General features: G+C 38.7%; 1 protein-coding gene across 3 annotated transcripts in view; it reads right to left on the bottom strand.

Annotated features, from left to right (window-relative positions):
* The window catches only part of ANO7 (anoctamin 7), a 41,501-nt gene that overhangs the window by 7,977 nt on the left and 10,371 nt on the right, over positions 1–23,153 (bottom strand). For all 3 annotated transcript variants that reach the window (XR_015728455.1, XM_034439525.2, XM_087872118.1), the window contains 13 exons: positions 21,835–21,974; positions 19,087–19,144; positions 18,784–18,894; positions 17,329–17,494; positions 13,679–13,769; positions 11,791–11,887; positions 10,506–10,649; positions 10,287–10,424; positions 8,999–9,097; positions 8,810–8,912; positions 4,976–5,087; positions 3,475–3,529; positions 2,202–2,299 (listed from right to left, as the gene is read on the bottom strand). Coding sequence is in view for 2 of the 3 variants with exons in the window: in XM_034439525.2 (XP_034295416.2) it covers positions 2,202–2,299; positions 3,475–3,529; positions 4,976–5,087; positions 8,810–8,912; positions 8,999–9,097; positions 10,287–10,424; positions 10,506–10,649; positions 11,791–11,887; positions 13,679–13,769; positions 17,329–17,494; positions 18,784–18,894; positions 19,087–19,144; positions 21,835–21,974 (1,412 nt within the window). In the remaining variant the exon portion in view is untranslated. The remainder of the gene's footprint in view (positions 1–2,201; positions 2,300–3,474; positions 3,530–4,975; positions 5,088–8,809; positions 8,913–8,998; positions 9,098–10,286; positions 10,425–10,505; positions 10,650–11,790; positions 11,888–13,678; positions 13,770–17,328; positions 17,495–18,783; positions 18,895–19,086; positions 19,145–21,834; positions 21,975–23,153) is intronic.

Here is a 23,153-nt window from a genome sequence, read left to right as displayed (position 1 = left end):
GAGTAAAGATTTGGGAGGAATGTCATCTAAAATACTGACAAAAACTGAATGTGATGTCTAGCACAATGTAGTTGTTACCATGTCAAGGGCCTGTATGGATGGGTACATTTTTCTCAGGCAGAATCCTCATTTGTCTTCATCAGATAAATCAGCAGGTATATTAGACTTAAACTAGCTGGTACTCAAAACAGATGTTAATTTTTATTGCTGGGTCTCAACATTTTCAATAAAGCAGTGAATTGTACTTGGAGATCCATGAGAGAAAAAAAACACCTTGGAACACTGGTGAATAACATATTTGATAAATACAATCAATCTCTAATCTCTATCAGATAGCTCTGAGAGGCAATCTGAGTCACTTCTTCGGGCTCTTACTACTGTCTCAATTAGAAACTAGATATTATACAACAAAAGTGCAAAATGGAGCAATGTGCATTGGAACTCTGATGGTCAGGTAGGGGAAAATTTATTGCATAGCAGCCTGACTGTTAAGAAAGTCAAAATTTGTCTAGGAGACAGGGATCTATTCTGACACTATTCTGACAATTCCAAACATTTTCTAAGAGCAAAATATTTTGCACAACTGTAGGCAAATTATGTAGGAAGAAACTAGTGTTATTTCCAACAGTGGAACATTTCACAGTATGGTCATAGAATTATGTTCCCTTCTCACAGGAATACTGTGGAATACTTCTATATTCATTTGATCTGGTTTTTTTACACAGGGGCAGTGATGGGTTGCCCCCGGTTTGGACCAGTTCGCAAGAACCAGTAGTAAAACTGGCGGGAGGCTCTGCCCACTGATCCGGACGTCATCATAAGTGATCTGCGCATGCGGCACGATGCAAACCAGTAGTAAAGGTAAGTGGAACCCACCTCTGCACAGGGGGATATATTCCCTTATGAATATTAAATTCAGACATTTTTTCACTGCACCCTTTCTGATTGACAAAATTACAACTTCTAGTAAGGAAGCAATTTTTGGAATGCTGAAGACCATCTCATACAGCAATTTTTATGTACATATAAACAGCCCAGACTTCATTCAGGCTAAGCTAACAAACATACCACCTTGGTTCACCTATAAAGCTGAACCCAAGCCAACAACAAACTAACATTTTAATTTTCATTTGTGGATCTGGTACACATCAGAAAAACTTGCGAATACTCATATCTGTGTTTGCTCTATTCACAGACTGTATTTGTCAATGTTTGCACATATTAAAAAATAATTATGTCTTGGCAAAAATGCAGAACATTATTTTGTGAAGCAATTGTAATTGCCAAAGTAACTAGGGAGTGGCTTCTCTTTTCCCACACTTGCATTTCTACAAAGATTTTTGCTAGATTTTACAGGGTTTGTGACTTCAGGCAGTTGCCAAGCCTCTTTTTGTATCTCCCGCATTCTTCTCCAGCTTCATCTCTGAATTTCAGTAGCATGATTGCCAAAAATTAAGGGTGGAGTTTCTTGACATTTTAAGGCAGAAGATAATATAAAAATTATAAGCTAAGTCTATAGCAGGCTTCAGAGAGAACATTTCCACACAATCGCTTGCCATGTTCTCAGACCCACTGCAGAAGTTTTGTCCTATCAGACAAATTTTCTTAATACTTTGCTCCTCCTTTGATCAAGCCTAGCAGCTGCAAAAAATGGCAAGATTGTTCTCATTCTTCTCTTGCTGGATTTGTTTTTTAGAATTAAAAAAAAGAGAGCTTGTAGTCGTACACTATGGAAATGAACTGGCAAAGCCATCCCTCAGAACAACTGGCTATGGACAACAAACATACAATTGTGCTTTGACTGTAGAAATGAATGAAAAATCCCCAGAATGGAAAGAAGGATGAGGCAAAAATTATTTTCAGCAGAAAATTGACTGTTCCATAATTCTAAGGAAATGTTGGCACTACAATTATCTTTGCAATGTTCCATATGGAGCAGGAGATGAGACAGTCGTTAATTGCTTCAGCTTCCCAGGAACTATTAAGGCCCATGATTACATATGGGAGGAACTGGAAGTTTTTAAAAAAAAATAGAAATGAAATCCCTTCTCTTGTACAATGATGCAGCACCAATATACTGCAAAGCTGTAGCTTCCATCCCTTCCATATTAATTGCAGCACCTGTTTGCCCATCCCTGCTTTGTACAAGAACATTGATTGGAATGGATAGCAAAAGTATCAAATCAGAGCATAGCACTCACGGGATAAGGATTTCTTGAATGTTGTTAATTACTTGCTTTCCCACCATGATGACAAGAAGTTCCTGAGCAAGTTCAATGAGGCAGCCACCTGGAGCACACTGGACAAAACAGACAGAAAGGCTTTTGGGTATGGTTGGTTGCCTAATGAACACTGCATATAACCTATGTAGAAATCTTTAAAGTTTCGTATGTAACATGAAGTAGGCATCTATTAAGAATCACTCATGTACTGAAGCATCATGCAGCATTATTGGAGTTGTTGAATAAAGGCCTCCTTAATGGAATATATCTACCAGGAAGGAAAACTTGACCAAAACCAGAAAGTTTGAATGCTTTTCCTCGGGATCCAGCTTTCTACATAAGGAGAATATTTGTGATTGAGCAGCATTCAGCCACCAGATTCCTATTTGCAGGGTCCCAAGGTTATAACTTCTTCGCTGTTGTTGAGAACTAGACTTCAGTCCTCTCATTTCCTCAGGAAATACCACTTACTACCATAAAGGGGTAATTACAAAGAAAAGGGAGATCTCTCATAAATTTTATTAAAAAATAAATGAGTTATTAAGAAGAGAACTAACAACGAATATACTATTACAGTAAGGTTCTTTGATATAGATAAATCTATGGTGAGTTCATACTTGGAAGGCCATGTACAGTTCAGGTCACCCTAGGACTGTAAAGGCCATAAAAGGCAACGGAAATGATAGAGGAAAACATATACTTTGGGATTTTTGCTTAGAATGAAGGCATAACTTGGTAGAGATATGCAAACCATTCCTGACCCAGCAGAAAGGATCAGGTTGGGGGAAAAAGAAGTATTTTACACGCTACATAACTAATTAGTGAAATTCATGCCCATCAGATTCAGTGTCTAACCAGCCCATTTGTTATGGCTATATGCGGCAGCATCGAAAGGCAACAGAACTATCTCCTTCTTGTCCATGTACACTTCTCAGATGCCTCTGGTGAAATCCAGAATATTGTGGACTTCTTCTAAGATGTTTACAAATATGTTGTGGATATAGATAGAAGAGAGGGTTCTTTTGAGCTCTAAAAAAGATACCCGTTCCACTCCTTGGTCTGAGGCTAACAGTCCTTCTATTTATCGCTGGAATGGTTGGGTGAGCCTGACTCTATTTATTAATAATTATATATTTGTCACCTTGCAATCCAATCTAATTTGCACAGGTTGCCTAGGAATCTGCTGCTCTAGAGGATTCCTCCACATTTGTTCAAGAACTCATCTCTTTCTCATCTCTTCTGAGATACTTACATCCTCATTGCGTATGCCCAGTAATTTCTTATAGTGGCCTGGATAACCAACAAACCTGAAAGGGAAAAAAGGAAAAGCACCAGGGCAAGAAATGAAAAATGTATTGGTTTTAATTGTCCATTTGTTGATTCCAGGTACTAATATATTTGTTAGATGCAGCCTACCCCGTAACACCCATTCAAGATTTACATTATTATACTTTTTCTGAACAATAGATGGCAGACATTCTTCACTTTTCCCCATCTTTCTGTCACTATTATGAAGAATCCTGTTGAATTACTGTTATGAGATATTTAAGAACTTTTTCTGAAATTATCCTCCTAGGTTAATAAAACCTCCAATTTTCACTCAAGCAGCAAACTGTGAGGCAAGCCCAAAACTACTTTTGCAGACATTTATAGAGATTGTGCTTGCACCATCTGCAGGTTTTGAAAAACTCTCAATGGTCCAGCATTCTATAGGAATAGCAGGACATATCAGGCAACATGTTGCCAAAATTGAATATACATGCTTAGTCTGGTTATTTAGAGAGAATCTGTTGTGTGTCCCCCTTCTCATGGACTTCGTGGAACTTAAACCACATGACCAGCCTTTCCAGTGGTGGTCCCCATTTAATGGAACATTCTCCTCCCCTCCCCAGAGTAAAATAGCCGTACAATCTATTTCGAAAAGATCAAAATGGCATTATTTCATCAGATGTTTGGTTAGACTAAATTAATGGCACCTCTTATATACTTGTTTGTGTTTTGCTGGAGATTTTTACTGGTGATATACACATGTATGTATGTATGTGTATGTATGTTAAACATTCTGTTACATTCAGGGCAGATTCTGTCAGGATTAGTTGGGTTATAAATTCAGTATAAATTCATCATATTAAAAGTTATTCTACACTCTTCCTCAATATAACATTAGCAGGATGTATGGGGGCCTACAGCATCTATACATCTTGCTGTCTTGTGCTACCTGGGATTATGGACATTGTAATTCAGATTAAGTAAATTTCCTCTATTACATAAGAAAACAATTCTACAAAATAAAACTTAAAAGGAGGGAAAGAAGGGAGGAAAATATTGCATAAACAAAAGCAGGAAGCCAGGGTATTTTACATATTGTGTCTTTCAAGTCTTACCACTATAAAGAAAATTATTTCCACTATGAATTAGGAAAATTCTCAAAACAAATTTTTGAAAACTTTATATCTAACATCATCGTTCCATCTGTCTGTCTGTCTGTCTGTGTCTGTCTGTCTGTCTGTCTGTCTGTCTGTCTGTCTCTATCTATCTATCTATCTATCTATCTATCTATCTATCTATCTATCTATCTTCTATTTATCTACATCATCTATGTGTGTGTCTCTCTCTCTCCCTCCCTCCCTCTCTTTCTCTCTCTCTCTCTCTCTCTCGGTTTTAATGGATTTTATGATTATTTGGCACCAGAGTGACTTGTCTGAGAGGAATGGCTATAGAAATTAAATAAAATAAAAAATAAAGAAATTTACCTGCCCTTAAAGAAGGCAATATAGATGGGAGATGAATAGAAATTGATGAACTCAAAGATAAAGACTTTAAAAGTGAAGGCATCTTCAAATGTCGTCTGGGTGCGATGCATTTCTATGGCAGAAAAATGAATGCATCATTTAGAGTAGTGTTTATCCTTCAAGTTTCTCTGAACAATTCCTTATTTTCGTCATCTATCCTTACCTGTCTTCACATCACTATGTGAAGATAAATAAGGATAGATGACAAAAATCATTATGTGATGTGTTAACATAAATTGTGCATTGAAAAATATTTTCATGTTATTATATATTATGGCTAAGTTGGCAAAGCAAGTTGGAATACATGCTGATTAACTTTTTTTTTTTTTTTTACATTTTCTTCAAACCTTAAGTCTGACTTATTGGGGAAAGAGTGGAACATTCCCTTGATGTATGCAAGTTGAATGCAGATATCTTTTAATTGGATGTTCTTGTTCCTAAAGTTCCCAGATGAAGCATCTATGTATGAGGGGTTGAAGAGCATTAGTTCTGGGCAAGGACAAAATACCTGCATATTGCTACAAGGATTATATGTGCAAAATATATGTCATATATAATGCAGTTAAAAATTTAGTGTGGGAATGACATTTGCCTTAGAATTTAGCACCGAGAGAAAAGTGCTTTGTCACAAATTATACTTTCTAACACAAGGACTATCAAATCTAGGCTGCAAAAATCCATATGATTAGAGGTTAATATCTAGAGTTAAATTTAAATTTTGTATCTTGGATCTAGTGCCATACTGGCTCGTTTTCTCAACATTCCAAGAAATAGATTAGGAGAGGAAGGATGATATAAAAAAAATGTAAACTTTCCCTGCTTGATAGTACAGGTTATCCTCAAGTTATGACAGTTCATTAAGCAACTGTTCAAAGTTATGACATCATCCCCCCCAAGTACTTATGACACAGTCTCAAAGTTACGAATGTTGCAGCACCACAGCAGTCATTCACCCTTATGAACAACTGCAGAGGCATTGCAACATTTATCCTGCCTATTCTCCCCACCTCGCCAAATCTCCAATGACACTGGGCCTGTGATGACTCACTTACCTTGCAAAGATCTAGTGAGCTGTGTCCTCTCCAACCTCTTTGCTGAGTTTCTTTGCCTGTGTCCCTGCAAGCTCCGGTCATCTTTGCAAAAAGTTTTTGGCATGAAAAATGGAGGCCTGGAGGGACATGGAGGATGTAATCACTGGCTCCTGTAAGGTTTGGCTGACTTTCATCAAGGCTTTTGGTGCAAAGAATGAAAGCCGGGAGAGGCGCACACATCCCTCCTAGCCTCCATTCTTCGCACCAAAATCTTTTTTCAAAGATGACCAGAGCCTGCAAAGAAGACAGGCAAAGAAACCGCAGCAGAGAGACTGGAGAGGACAGCTCACTTGATCATCGAGACATTCAAAAGGTAAGTGCCTGTTGGAACCCGGTGGGGCTGGATAATGGGGGGAAACATGAGATATCTCAGTGGATTGGGGAGGCCTTAGGTGGTTGGAAGCACACATCCCCCCCCCCATGGTCTTCCCCACCCTGATACCTCATATGCACTTAACAACCCGAGCATTCGATTAGCGAGTGCATTGAGTATTTCAGGGAGGGATCACGTTCAATTAACATGATACCATTAACACATTCCTTGGGTTATAAATGTAATTGGCAGGCTCCATTACATTCGTAAATCAAGGAGTACATGTAAATCAAGTCACCACTAGCCGAACTACAAATATTTTGAAATCTCCAGAAATTGTGTATAAATTTCTAACAAACTATTGAGTAATCCTGATGCTACTGAATGAAAGATAGTAAAATTCTTTGAGATATGCTACAACCCTTAGATAATTTTTTTCAAACTGGAAATTTACTGCATTATAGAAACTTTATTTTTGCTTTAAATTTGTTGGTGATAAATGCATTTAATATAGGACTCAAAATGTCCTCATTTTGATTACATCTCCTTAACTACCTTATTTCTATAAACAAAACCTACTGTAGTTTTATGTTTTAGGAGCTAAGAGACAGGGCTGAAAGTGATGTTTTGCTTGATGTCCAAGCCAATAACAGTTTACTCAGTGGTGGAATTCAAATAATTTAACAACCGGTTCTCTGCCTAATGACCAGCTGGGTAGCCATGGCTGGGTGGTCAATGGACTGGGTGGGTGTGGCCAACTCGACGTCACTCATTCCGAGGGGCACTTTGCCTCGCCCGGCCTCTTGTGACCATGGGGATACTGCAACGGTCATAAGTCACTTTTTTCAGTGCCATTGTAACTTTGAATGGTCACTAAATGAACTATTGTAAGTCAAGGATTACCTGTACAAAAAATACAAAAAGCTTCTTTGCTTGCAAAAAGCAACCCTAAATACCAATCATTAGATTAGAAATGATGGAATACACACTAAAAATCAATGACAGTCACAGCCATCATGGAAACCTAAACCATTCTGTTCGAATACCTTCCTTTTTATCAGCAATACCTGCAACCCAGAGTTACAAATCAGGCAGGGTGCCAGAGTACCTTGAGGAATTAAAATAGTTAAAATGCAACGATAACTATCAGCAGCTAACTCTTGCTCATAAAGTGAAACCCTTTAGCAGAGAGGTCATTTAAGCTCTTCAGAAAATGGATGGGCATACTTGGATTACAAAATGCCAAGCTAAAGAGACAAATTAACAAAGTATATAGGGGACCCAAGTTCAAGTCTCTGCCCTCTCAAGCTTGTCAGGATCACCATAAAATTAGTACATGCCATAGATATCTAAATAAACTTCAAGCCTGGTGCCATGTTACTAAGCCTTATTATCATGAGAGAAAACTAAAATGAATTGGATGGAGCATCCACATCCCTACCTCTTATTTTTTTAAAAAATCTTACTATCAGTGAGCAATCATGTGCCTTGGCCACTCCGAAGCAATGCAAGAGACTCCTGTCCCAAAGATGCTTTTTCAAGAGGCAACTGGACTTTCTGGTAACCAAGAAAGTCTAGTTGCCTCTTGAAAAAAGCACCTTTGGGACAACCATGACCTGGATGACTGAAGAATCCCAATAGACAAGAGACTCCTGTGCTCAGTGAACTGACAAAACACTCTTTTTCACCCAGGAGAAGCAATCCTTAGATCCATTTGCACCACTTAAAGCTACCAGCTGGTGTCACTCACCTCACAAGATATCCTAAGGAAGGGGTGAGCAGGGGTGGGCAAAGCCAGCTTGACTGCCTCAGGAATTCTGGGAGTTGAAGTCCACAGGTTGTAAAAGAGCCACATTTGCCCATCCCTGTCCTAAGGAAATCATCCAGATTTAAGGAAAGATCACATGCCCCCAGAAAGGCAGTAAAAAAATCAGACAGAGTGCCAAGCTTGCATCCAGCCTCTTGGAAGTACATCCCAAAAGGACAGTGCCAGGAACCAGTAAAGCAGTGTAAAAAGCTTAAAACAACCCTTCCCATTTAAGAAAGTCAAGCCCCTAATAAAGCAAAGAAAAAAAAATCTGGAGAAGCTCAGGCTACAGAAAGTATGGGCATACTGCCAAGAACCATTAGTTGTAACAAGGCTTAACCACAGAGGCAGTTTCTGAAAACACTTAAGCAGGGAAATAAAGATAAAGATTAGGCTAGAAACAACACACAGAGGCACACCAGAATGTCTCCTTCCTGCCTTCCTGACAGGATTGACTCTGTAAGGTGGGAAAAACAAAAGGCTGTTTCTTCCAACAGCTGGTTCGCTGAACTGCTCAGAAAGTTAGCTAATGGTTCTCCTGAACCAGTGCGTACCGGCTGAATCCCACCACTGAGTTTACTTACCCCACTTTGTAAGAAAAAGTGCCAGTGCAATGTAAATTTTCGAGAGGAGGATGATGAAAAGGAGATTCACTACTGAGCCTGTCAGGCTAGCAATACGAGAAGCCTAGGGGGAAAAAAGGAGTTAAAAATGCAAATGAAGTCCAATAACAAAACCAGGCCAAAAGGGATAGAGACATAGAGGTCCCTTACCGAAGATACAAGTAGGAAGTTCCCAGACCTGGATACAATTACAGCAATGATGGCCCGGTAAAGGATAACAGAAATCAGGAATATTATTACCACAGCAATCTGTAAACAGGTAAAGAAGAACTAGTAATGTGCATTTGTTGTCTCGCTATTGCAAATAATTAGTCAGCCTGGCTGTAGCCAGTAGAATTAAGTTATCCCAATCTATATTCCTCATATGTGATGAACTCTGATTCCCGTTACCCACGGCTAATAAAATATGGTGTGGTAGATGGAGGAATACTGGGTTGGTGAAGGCTAGACTTGAATTTGGAACAGAAAATGCTGATCTTCCTTAATATCCATACATATTTCCTCTAAATAAGCAATTCATCTGTCTATGTAGACCCAAGATTTGAACACATATTAAGCCATAACATATTTATATTTAGCTTAGTGTCATTGCAAGTACACTTGTTATGGCTTGCATTATATCCAAATCAAGCCGTAGTTTATTCAACTATGGTTAACATAGCTTGGCATTATGTATCAATAGTTTATGGCTTGTTACTTACATTCTCTAAGCCAAGGCTAATTTTAACTATGGATTTTTAAATAAACCAAAGTGGTTGGATTCACAAATAATTTTATGCTTTAAACCATGTTTGTACCTTTGCTTAGCCCAAACCAGTCTAGTCATATTTTAGTATTGCTTTATGGATAATTGGATGAAGATGAAGAAACCTAAACAATTTTGCTAAATACTGGAAAAGTGAAATTGTTCACTTGTCCATATATTTTCTTAACTATAATTAATTGAAATTATTAATAGGAAATTGGAAATCTGTAAATAACAGTTGGTAAATAACAGTTTCTAACAGAGGAAATATTCCAGACTAAATATAGCCAAATAGGTTTCTATCACTTCAATACAATCAAAGCTTGATGAATACTCTAGGATGTCATATAGAAGAATGTGAGTTGAATTATTCCATTTCCTTCAATGCTCCTATAAAATGCATGAAAAATCAAGGGGGGCGTATTAGACTCTTAGCACTTGTTCTCCCATCATGCCTCAGATATTCCCTTTGACTATAATAGTTCAAGAGAATAGGGACATCTGCTAGACATTTAAGGTTTATATTAATCCTTTTACATGATTTTTCAGATAAAGGTTGAGCCCACAAGCTGCAGAGGTGCCTTGCCTGAAAGAAGATTGCTTTGCAAAATAAATTATGATTCAATTGGCATAGCAGAAGAAAGAGATCATGTCTCAAGATTTAGTTCACTTGTGGTTTCCAAACTCCCTCACCATAATGATGATGACCATTGATCCAGTGATGATTCTGTTGAATCGAGTCCGCTTTGGGAAATAGGGCTCTTCTTCTCCAGTAATTGGGTTTATAGTTGTCATGGGAGCCAAAGCAGCAAACTGGGGTCGTGGACGTTCCTATCAAAGAAGGAACATGAATATTGTAACATATGCCAGTTTGGATTCTGAGTTATATAAGAAGCCCTCTAAATTCAATACCTCAATGTCCTCAAAATCTGAACAGTCCCAGCGGTATGTCAGGGTAGCATTCATTCGTTTCCAGTACTCAAGAAATGTGACTGCCCACAGAGACATGAAGATGCTGAAGAAAACAGTGCCACCATGGTCAAAGAGACGGCCAGCCTGGAGGAAAAAGGGAGAGATTACTGTTATTCATGTAGCAAGATACCCAGATAGGGAAGAGAAGTGAGTCAAGTGAGCAAAGCTCTTCAATGTAGCGTCTGGACTTCCACATTATTTCAACACATTGTTTTAACCAAAAGCTTGTTGAATAGCTATGTCCAACACACCAAGTAATTAAACCTGTTATTCAACGCTTACACAGTATGCCAAGTCATTTGGTGACATGGGTGGCATAGAAATCTAATAATAAATACATAATTTAAGAAGTCCAAAACAAAGCAGAAGCACCATATTATGCCATAGTTGCTTGAATCTACTTAGTGTCTTGCTAACTACCACATACCTGTGTTTCTTCAATTCTTTATTTCATACATACCCACTATGGATGTGTTACAGAAATGGGCCTATAGCTGTTTGTAGTTTAGTCTCTAAAACTACAAGTAAGCTAAATTGCCTTTGCAACAAAAATAGCTTACAAATTGCAAATATTGCAATATATGCATATATTAGAATTGCTAAATGGATGGAACCTATATCATATTGCTTTGGAAGGGATAGCTAAAAGCATAAACTTTACAAACTATAAACTATAAACTTTACAAATAAACTACAAATGACCAATCATTCAAAGAACGGAGACTGAGAAAAAAAGGAAAAAAAACCCCACAAGAGTGTAGATTAACTTAATTTCAAGCAATATATTAGAAAGGAACTAACTGAGGAAAGGCTGTTTAAACAACCTCACATTAACAATGTTCTTGTGAGTTCTCAATGAGAAGGTGAAGAGGAAAAGACATACAGGTTTGTTTATGGAGTGGCTATGCAACTTTATGTGTAAAGACTGTATCTCTGCTTGAATAAAATAGTGGGATTACTGGTCTCACTTAGAAACAGAAGAGCAGCAAGGGTGAATACAAAAATGACAGGTGAATTAGTTTAGTAAGTATGGCAGAGTTCTGACTGAAAGTTAAATACACAACAGTGATAAAAGTATGGGGATTGCAATGTGGTTTGATCCCAGAGAAGGGTCTGCGGACCAGATTTTTGTTCTTCAGCTGGTCAATGAGAAGTATGTGAAGTTGATTATAAACTTGTTGATTTAGATAAAGCATCTGAAAAAATCATAACGTTATAACCTCACCTGAAACATGGGGCAGACACTAGATAGATTCCAATAAGGGCAGACTTTGCAAATTGGGCACATCTTGTATTTGTCACCACTGGAACAGATCTCCTGTCTAGTTCAGAAGGAAAAAAAAGTGTGAGAAAAAAAATTGCTATGGACCCAGATTCCTTCTCCCACATCTTTGCTATTGGTTTTAGAATATAATAGAATAACAGAGTTGGAAGGGACCTTGGAGGTCTTCTAGTCCAACCCCCTGCTTAGGCAGGAAACCCTACACCACTTCAGACAAATGGTTATCTAATATCTTCTTAAAAACTTCCAGTGTTGGAGCATTTACAATTTCTGGAGGCAAGTTGTTCCACTGATTAATTGTTTTAACTGTCAGGAAATTTCTCCTTAGTTCTAAGTTGCTTCTCTCCTTGATTAGTTTCCACCCTTCTTGTTCTACCCTCAGATGCTTTGGAGAATAGTGTGGCTCCCTCTTCTTTGTGGCAACCCCTGAGATACCGGAACACTGCTATCATGTCACCCCTAGTCCTTCTTTTCATAAGACTAGACATATCCAGTTCCAGCAAACGTTCTTTATATGTTTTATCCTCAAGTCCCCTAATCATCTTTGTTACTTTTCTCTGCACTCTTTCTAGAGTCTCGACATCTTTTTTATATCGTGGCGACCAAAATTGGATGCAGTATTCCAAGTGTGGCCTTACCAAAGCATTATAAAGTTGTATTAATACTTCACGTGATCTTGATTCTATCCCTCTGTTTATGCAGCCTAGAACTGTATTGGCTTTTTTGGCAGCTACAGCACACTGTCAGTTCATATTTATACGTGATTGTCCACTAGGACTCCAAGATCCCTCTCACAGTCACCACTATTGAGCAAGGTACCACAAATACTGTACCTGTACATTTTGTTTTTCTTGCCTAAATGTAGAACCTTATTTTTTTCACCATTGAATTTCATTTTGTTAGATAGTGCCCAATGTTCAAGTCTGTCAAGATCCTTCTGTATCTTAATCCTATCTTCCGGAGTGTTGGCTATTCCTGCTAGCTTGGTGTTGTCTGCAAATTTGATGAGTTCCCCATCTATTCCCTCGTCCAAATCATCGATGAAGATGTTGAAGAGTACTGAGCCTAAAACAGAGCCCTGGGATAGCCCATGGCATACCTCCCTCCATGTAGATGCAGTTCCATTGAGGACTATATGTTGAGTGCAGTTGGTCAGCCAGTTATGAATCCATATGGTGGTGATGCTGTCTAACCCACATTTTTCTATTTTATCAAGTAGTAGGTTATGGTCTACTTTGTCAAATGCCTTACTGAAGTCCAAGTAAATTATATTGACAGCATTCCTCTGGTCCACCAGTTTTGTCACTTTGTCAAAGAATGCAGTAAGATTAGTCTGTCATGATCTGTTTTTGACAAACCTTGCTGTGTTTCATTTTTGCTTGCTGTGTTTCATTTATTTTACGCTTTGGGTTTGTTTTTGTTTTTGTTTTGTTTTTTTAAATAATTCTGTAACTCTAATCTGCTACTGAAAATTTTTGGGGTGGAAGATCAGGATAAAAATGTTAGAAATCTATAGATCTGTCATTTACATATTGAGGAACATTTTTTAATTTTTTTTTATAAATTTAAGCAAAGGATGACTCAGTCATGCTCAGTGGTGGGAGTCAAATAATTTAACAACCAGTTCTCTGCCCTAACGATTTCTTCCAACAACCAGTTCTGCTCAGAAAATTAACAACCGGTTCTCCCGAAGTGCTGCAAACTGGCTGAATCCCACCACTGGTCATGCTGGTTGTCAGTCATACTGGTTGATGAAAAAGGCTTTTATATAAATTGTCTTCTTGCTAAAATCAGAATAAAAGAGGAAGAGAAAAGACAGTTTGCCACTTACGTTGGAATGTCATGAAACATCATAAAAATGCCAATTATGAAGACTAGTGTCCCCACTATAGCTGCTGGAAGAAGCCATGCTGTGTAGAAACCTAAACAAAAGGAAGAGAGGCAACAGCATATTCATATTCAGCAGCGCACGCTGCCCCACCTCCTGTGATTGAGAACTATCAGCCTGCTGTCCAGAAAATCTAAGTCCAGTTTGTGATATTTTGCAAAACAGCAAAAACAGAATAACAGATAATAGGATGTTACAAGTTGGGGGCTAGTTGTTAATAGCAAATCAGTGGACAGGTTTCTGACAACCAGATTGGTTCCTAGCACCAAATAGAACAAATGCATCATATGAGAAAGAAATAGCACCATGGTGAATGGGTGGCAAATAAATTTAACAAAAAAACAAATATATAGTATCAGTTAGGTTTTTGCCGTGTTATAATCTCCTCCTTGAAACCTATTCAGTCTTAAGAAACAGGTCAGAAAATATTCCTTGGGGTATGACTGATTAATTGCTATCACTGAGATATGCCCTCAGAAGCAGGGGTTCTCTTGAAAGCCATAAAGCAGCAATTGAAGGATCAAATGTGGATTTCTGGATCAAATTTCGAGCCAGGTATTTTGGGATCATCCAGAAAACAGCAAGTAATAGTAGCAAACTGGTCTGGGATCAATCTTCACTAAGGCTCCTTGTTTTTTCTTTATTTTTAAAACCACTTTAATGTCAGCAGATAAGTGGCACGATACCTATGACTGCAGATCTACACACAATCATTACCCTGTTTTTTTAAAAAAACAGTCATTATTGTGAAGTACGTATGCTTACCTTCTTGAATTCATAATGGTGCTGTGTTAAATGAGTTTAAAATATGAAAGTACAAATGCTTCAAAATGTTCATCGAAGCAAAACAGATTTTTTTATTGCTTGCATTTAGGATATTTTCCCATTTGCCCTAAACAGCATAAATATGCCAGGACAACATGTTTTGTCATATCCCTCCCCCAGTGTCATTCTTATTCTACCAATATTAAAGTAATAATTTTCTACATATCAAGATTATACCCATTATATTGGAAGCAAAGTGTAGTGACTAGTAAAGGATGGGATCAAAGTAATGCTTATTGGACATTTCAGATGATGTGGGTACACCATGTCTCCTCTTGGCAGACCACTTCTCTGTCGTCATTTTCTACCTAAACAACTGGTGACCTATCAAAATTGCACAATAGCACTTAGATGGCTCAGTAAGCAATACTGTAAGTGCTTCAAGTCTATGGCCCTTATTGGTTTAGTGCAGGGGTCAGCAACCTGCGGCTCTGGAGCCGCATTTGGCTCTTTCATCCCTCTGCTGCAGCTCCCTGTTGCTGGTCAACTCTACAATTGATAGGGCTTTCGCTTAGGACAGGTAGAGGAAAAAGGACGCCGTGCTAGGAGGAGACCCTATGGTGGGGGAACCGGACTTCCGATCAGCAGATGAAAATAGACACCGTGTAGGAGGAGACTCTGTGGTGGGGAAACCAGACTTCTGGTTGGCTCCAGAATTGAATGGGGGCTTCTGGTTAGAACATTTGTGGCTCTTTGAATGTTTAAGGTTGCCAGCCCCTGGTTTAGTGCAAGGCTGGTATGGCAGAATAGTGGGATATCATAATAGCCTGAAAGAGTTTAACAGCTGAAATTACAGAACCAATATCTCTCCACCCAAGAAAGCACAAAGCAATCCGGAAATTGGAGTTTGTTGCCAATACAAAGGAAAAGAAGCAAAAGGAGATAAATGATGCTTGTGCCTCTTCAACCTTCATGATTATAAACTGTTGCTGTTTTAACTTTATTCAACTTGAGTGGCAATAAAATGGAGTCTAGAAGAAGAGCACAGGAAGGAATCTACAGATGGGCCTGCCCCATTTCTGTTTCAGTGATGTGACTGGGGGATATTTTCCTGCAAAGTGATGATTTACACAAGGAGAATAGCAAAGCTGGGGAATTCAGTCAATCTCATGCTGTGAATGCATCCTAACAGCACCATTTGCGAGATGTCAGAATGGTGCAATAGAGTCAGTATAGACATGGAGGCAGTGAATTTTGTGCTGGTATAGTTTTTTGTCAATCTAAGGCTGAGTGGATAATAGGGATAGGGTTTTATTCAACGTATCAGAAGTGTAAAAACAGCAATAGAGCATGGGAAAAAAACAAGACAAATATCATACGTACATTTCCCAACAGAAACAATTCAACTGGTTACATTTAATCTGCTACTACAGGTAGTCCTCACAACTGAATCCAAAATTTATATTGTTAAGTGAGAAATTTGTTAAATGAGTTTTGCCCCATTTTAAATCTTTTCTCACCACATTTGTTAAGTGAATCACTGCAGTTCTTAAATTAGTAACGCGGTTGTTAAGTGAATTTGGCTTCCCCATTGACTTTGCTTGTCAGAAGGTCGCGAAAGGGGAGCACGTGACTCCGGGACACTGCAACCGCCATAAATGTGAGTCAGTTGTCAAGCATCTCAATATATTAAAAAAAAAAAATCACGTGACCATGGGGATGCTGCAAAGGTCATAAGTGTGAAAAATGGTCATGTCACTTTTTTCAGTGTTGTTGTAACTTTGAACCGTCACTAAATGACCTGTTTTAAGTTGAGGACTACCTGTACTAACTGGGTCCTTGTGTTTTTATCAATTTATCTTTCTATCCCAACAGTAATACTACTATAAAGTACTATTTCAGAACCATATGACTGGGATCCAACTAGAGACAGTTAGATTTGGTGATTATATTTGATTACCATAGAGAAAAAAGAAATAAGCAGAAGGTAGTCATAGTCAATTTTTTCAGTTTTTAGGAATTCATGCTGATCAGCTAACAAATGGATTATTGTAATGTGTTTTACTTGGTGCTTTACCTGAAGACAACTTAGAAGCTACAGTTGGCCCACAATGTGGGAGCACAGTCAATGTTGGGCATGCCTGATTTTGCTTGTGTGATCCAACTATTCTGTGAACTACACTGATTACCAGTTGGCTTCTGAATGCAATTCAAGGTGCAGTTATCACCTATAAAGATTTGCATGGCATAAGGTCTGGTTATTTATGGGACCATCTGTGTCCATTTTTTCTGCCCATCCAATGCAAACATGGACACTCTGGGTCCCATCACTTAAGCAGTTCTTTCTTATGGGGCCATGAAACATGCTTTCTCTGTCATGCACTTGCCCTCTGAATAATCTCCCCCAAGCGATTTTAATGGCTCCATTCTTATGAGTTTCATGAAGCTTTTATAGCTGGTTATTCTCCCAGGCTCTGGGGAAGAGCAAAGTTTATATCTTGGCATGATATATCAGATATACTGTATATCCTTTACAATATACCTGATGGTATAACTCTAAGACAACACTAACCTTTAATGAGGATTTCAGCATTCAGACTTGGTTACCAACAACTTTAATTCTCATAATTTCTTAAGACAAAATAATGATTGCAACACCATATATTTTCTATCTATTGACATATCCCAATGTTTTGCTTATTACTGAAGGTTACTAGTCTTTAACATGACTTTTTTTGGTAACCTTATTCATGGGGGGGGGGAGTAGAGCATCCACATAATTTTAGAAGTCAGGAAGCTGGGGATCCATTGAAAGTGTATGTACTCACCAAGCCAGGCAAAGTAGAGAGCAATCTTCTCTCCAAAGTATCTGCGGATATGATTCAAAGGCTGATATTTCTTCCACTTACTCCACCGGGCCCAATAATTGAAAAGAATCTGCCTCTGATTAAGTAGGTTAGTGGGCTCTTCCTCTGATGAAATCTTGTACGGGCCCTTTGGCAGAGAGTGATATTATCCACATAAAATTCAAATTTGTATAGTGTATGTTGCGTTTTACACGAACTTTCTTGTACACTGTAAATACTTTATAAAATGCAATAATTAATAATACTAACAGCATTAATTATTAAAACTATAATGATAATTAGATACCCTGTTTTCCCCAAAATAAGACATCCCCTGATAATAAGGCCAATCGGGCTTTTGAGTGCATGGCAATAAGGCCAGGCGCTTATTTCAGTGTTCAAAAAAATATAAGACGGTCTTATTTTCGGGGAAACACGGTATTATATAATACTTATACACACATACATTATACTATTTAAACTTCTTTTTGTAACTTTTTAAAACAAAGGTGACACAAGTTGTTTTGGTGACATGTCAACATTCACCAAAACATCACAAGTATTCTCAAAAGCACACCTCATACTTGCACAATTTTTGGAAATTGAGAGTCTGTTCTGCCACAGCCAGCCATGTGGCCTCCAAAAAACGTATGAGAATGTGCCATGCTTTTGTGTGATTTTTGGAAGCTGCAAAGGCTGTGTTAGAGTGGAATGTGCTTTTGTGCTGCCTCCAGGTCTTTCAGAACTCAAGTGCCCCCCACAGCCTCCAAATATCACGCAGTAACAGGGTGTGCTTTTGTACGGAGTTCAGAGACTGAAGAGGCCGTAGAAGTTTCTCTGAAGTTTCTTCAAGAATAAAGGCCTTGTGGGAAGTAGAGCAGCCTTGGATAGGCCACAGGGGCCTGTCAATAGAAAGAGAATACTGCCTGAAGGTAAGCGGCACGAGGCAGATCCTGGAGAATGGTAGACCGTGGGGGAATTGCACCATTCCCCAAGGCTCATGCACATTGGGGAATAGTGAAAGACGGCCTTTTGGAATGGCAAGGATAGTGCTAGGGCTGAAGTCAGGGCCCAGCCTCTACTTCAGGCTCAGCCTTGGGGCTGCTGCCGAGTGTCATTGTTCAGTGTGGCCTAGATTGAAGGGAGTGGGGATAGAGGCTTGTTTCTCTTTTGTTTGGGGATGAGGGATGACACACCAGCAGAATCAAACATCGTTTTCTCAATGTTTGATACACCAAGCCCAAAAGATTTGCCATTACTCTTCAGTGCCCACAGACTTTGTCTCATTAAACTGAACTTATAAAACTATCCAAAGTCAATAACACTTAAACTATTATGTTAGTCTGGAAACTAACTAGATGCTAATTTATGGCAGACTTCTCAAAAGCCAATACAAGTGCTATCTCCTATCTGAGAGAGGACTGCTTGCAAACGTACGTCATGTAGTGGAAATGCAGCTGTGAAGACTTCCTCATTCAGCATCCTTTCTATTCCAACCTGCCCTGCCTTTGGATTGCCATAGGATGTAGTGGTCAGGATCTCATATAGCTGAAGAAAAGCAAAGAAGAGTTAAAGTAAATCATACTTTGATTTCCACAATTAACAGCAACATCACCCACATTACACATTTTAAAAGCTCCAATAGTCGCCCTCAATTATACTTAACATTAACATGCTGCACTATGATTAGCTACACATATATACACATGTTACCCTGCATTTGTTTCACTCCAAGCTTACTATTCTATGCCGTTGTGTACTACTGAAGAAGGTCTCATGGTTATCACTTCCACGGAACCTGGGGGAAAAAAATCACTGATAAATTACCAGACATAAAACAGAAGTTATATAAAAGAGAGACTATGATATCCTAGCTATCATTTCCATATACCCTTACTGGTTCTATTAATACCTAACCTGAAGCCAATTTTTGCTTTAACTATGGTTAATGTCACTGCACATAATGTTAAACTATAAAGCGATGTGCTGAATTTTAAACTATAAAGCGATGGCTGAATTTTTCACATGTACTTGTTCAAAACCTATTGCCTTCTTGCTTGCTACAGAGTGTGACTCTAGTCTTACTCTGTTTCCTCTCTATTTTTTCTTCTAATGTCCACATTTCTGAGAACAGAAATAAACTAGGAAAATTCATGGCTCTGGATTGGTTCAGAAAAAAATGTGATGCTAATTTCATAAACCTCTATGGTTCTATAGTACAGTTTAGCGCGAAAAATAAAAAGCTTTCCTGGGATAGGTTCATACCAGAGGTGGGTTTCAGCAGGTTCTGACCAGTTCTGGTAGCAGAAATTTTGAGTAGTTCGGAGAACCGGTAATAAAAATTCTGACTGGCCCCACCCCCATCTATTCTCTGCCTCCCGAGTCCCAGCTGATTGGGAGGAAATGGGGATTTTGCAGTAACCTTCCCCTGGAGTGGGGTGGGAATGGAGATTTTACAGTATCCTTCCCCTTCCATGCCTACCAAGCAATGCCCACCAAGCCATGCCACACCTGGTAGTAAAAAATTTTGAAACCCACCACTGGTTCGTACCACATTCTAAGTGATAAGCAAACAAACCATATTTAGTGTAATGTGCTAATCAGGCTGCTATGGATGTTGCTTGGCTATTTCTGGCACAGCTAGGAAAATGCTGAGTTTTGGAAGCCAGTATACACAGCAGGGAGAATACTAGGAAAATTATATAATTCTCTATTATATCAAGAAAGCATTCACAAGTTCTGGGCATTACTATTATGCTGGTGGGACAGGCATGCATGAAGCCACAGAGTCTTCTTCTCTGCAACATTTATTGTTGCTGCCTGATCTCAAGGGTAAGGGATTATATTTATTTACTCCATCCATGCAAAATGTAGGCATCCATGTAGACATTTAGAAGTCTCCTGTCTAATGAAAACACTTAGAACAGGCACATCTGCCTTTGGTGCAATCATGTAAAAAGCACTTTTGTTTTAAACAATGGAAAAGATCATTGCACATTGCTCATGTTCTATTTGAACTGCATGGACCGGTGGAATCCAGGCACATTGGAAGAGGACTCAGCTAAGAACCCTGCAGGATTAGAAACTGTGATCTGCAGGACCGACTGGCTGGAGCAGCATTTGCGAGGGACAAGCCAGATGTCACTTGAGAAAAATACAAAGGGGCTAGAATTCCAAGCAATGAAGAGTTAATTTTCTTTCTTTCCCTTCTCCTCTCTAGATGAAAAGCAAGTCAGAGAAGTAAAAGTACTGAAGCTATCCACAGATAAGTTTGTGATCATGAGCACCTATATAAATCAGGATGCAAGGGAGAGATACGTTTATGAAAAGGTAAAAAGTCCTGTATAGAATTGTATGTATAATCTGCTAAATCAAGATCACCATATAGAATAGAAATCAGCCCAAATTATTTACTGAAAAAGTACTATACTGTAATATTAATCATCGTTGTACAAATTGTGGAGATTTTTGCAGCGATGTATCTGAAAAATCCTTACTCTTTGCAGAATGCTGCCGAGGTCTGAAAAAAGATGAAGCATAAAATAGGGGGTTTTCTGATAAATGTATTTGCAAGAGACAGGTTGATTTTTCTTTATATAACTAGATTGATGTTCAGAGTGATTTTTTTTTTTTGAGAAAAGAGCAAATATTGGGATATTACAGTTAGGCAATGTTACTATTGGATAATCATTTTGTTGTTGTGGCCCGCCAGCGGCCTGCGCGGATTGTGGCTGATCCTGATGACGAGGAGGCTGGTGTGGTGTCGCGCCAGCAGCCTGTGCAGCCGGGGCTTGAGTCGGACAGCGAGGAGGCTGAAAAAGATGTGGTGCCAGGGGCAGAGATTCAGCCAGGGCCTTCAGATCCTCCAGAGGCTCCTTCAAGTGAAGAGAGTGAAGTTGAGGAGCCTCTTCTCCATGCACGAGCATGCAGAGCTGCCAAAAGGTGGTTACTCAGGAGGAGGTCTCCTCGAGAGTAAGGCTTGGGGCTAATTGGCCACTCCCTTAGCCTATTTAAGATTGCACACAGCTGGCAAACGTTGCAGGAAACAATGTGTGTTCGTCCGGTCGTTTGTTGAGCATTTGAGAGTGAATTTTCCTTGCAAACCCAGTTTCTGGGCTAATTGCCAACTCTTGTAAGCCTTTATCTAATCTTTGGAATTTCTGGCAGGCTGTTAAGGACATTTTTAGTAATAGCCTGCATTTGAAAAAGACTGTCTTTGTAGTAAACGGAGTTGTTTGGAGTTTTGTGTGTTCTACATTTCTTGGGTTCTGTAGCTGGGGCAGAACATTTGTCTGCAATGGTATAGTGTTTCCTGCCCAAGCAGGGGGTTGGACTGGAAGACCAGTAAGGTCCCTTCCAACTCTGTCATTTTATTCTATTGTAATCTAATTATAATGAAATAGGGGATAATAACTGTAAGCTAGGAAAAATCAGTATAGTTTGAAAAGAGGAAAGATCAAAGAAAGAAAACTCATACCAAAATCTTACCAGGGTAACTTGTTTGCTTTAAAATGACAGGTGTAGTTATCCAAGGGAATGTCAGGAACCTCCTCATAGAGTAAATTAGGGATGCCCAGTTTCATCAGAATCCTGTGAGACCAGTTGATTTCAGGTTCAATGGGCATAGCCTAGGATACAGGAAAAAAAATATTCTAAACAAGAGGTCCATTTGTCAGTAGTTTATTTCACAGAGTGAGAGAGAGGGAGTGAGAGAGAGAAATATCGGAAGTCAAAATTATTAAGTTCATGAACAAAAGCATAACATATAAAAGAAGGGAGAGTTTTTGATATTTTACCCTTTACTCCATCGCAATCTTTTAAAATATATAATCTATTTTTACAATCACACATAGAAAAGTACAGCGCATGAATCACAGAAAATAGGCATTAGAGATTGGTGAAAAGCTGTTTGTTCCAATACAACACTCATTTCCTATTTTATCAAAAGAAATACTTAGTGATAAAACTATCACTGAAAAAATTAAAAGAGTGATGGGGAGAGGTGAAGTAAAGAGATAGAGAGGCAGAAAAGGGACAAGAGAACTTGTTTCTTTCAATGCTTTGTTTCCTCCAATTTTCATAGTTATTTTCTGGATCGTTATTTGTTGAATTCTCTCTCTCTCTCTCTCTCTCTGTGTGTGTGTGTGTGTGTGTGATGGTAGATATTAGATTGGAGGAATAGTATGTGAGGGCACCTCTGGTATGTTCTTGTTGATACAGATATGGGAGCAAGGTAGACATCTGGAGTTGTTGCAGAGTCTGGTACCCATTTTGGCATTATCCTACTGTTGTTGCTTGTGAGACTCTTTAGGTTGGATGCTTGTCTGTATGCAAGTAGGAGCCTGCCACCCAATGCCTGAATAAGTGCAGTATCATTTTCTAGTATGAGCTGTAGTTTATTAATAATGCATTAGTGTGACTTGAACAGTGAACTGTAAGTGACAATCAGTGGCTTTCAGTTTCTCTTTTTCTGGTCTGTCTTTTAACTGGGAATTGGCCTGGTAATATTCTCTATCGATCTCATTGGGTTGGTAGTTCAGTTTTGTGAATATTGTTTTTATTCCATCAGTTGACTATTTCTGTGAAGTGGGCAAAAACAAATGCAGTTGCTGTGTAAAACATGGTTCCTAAATCTTATGCTTTTTAACAACATCTGTTAGAAAAGGTGCTGGCCAGGCTACTTTTGATTTTTCAATAACATAAATTAAATCAGGTTTTTTTTTTTTAAATTTGATTTATATGCCGCCCTTCTCCGGAGACTCAGGGCGGCTTACAATGCGTGAAGCAATAGCCTTCATACTTTTTGT

This window comes from Pantherophis guttatus, chromosome 6, assembly GCF_059756535.1.
Source record: "Pantherophis guttatus breed Tessera chromosome 6, ASM5975653v1, whole genome shotgun sequence".
NCBI classification, from domain to species: Eukaryota; Metazoa; Chordata; class Lepidosauria; order Squamata; family Colubridae; genus Pantherophis; species Pantherophis guttatus.
Note: the sequence above shows the minus strand (reverse complement) of the source record. Positions and strands in the feature narration are given on the sequence as shown.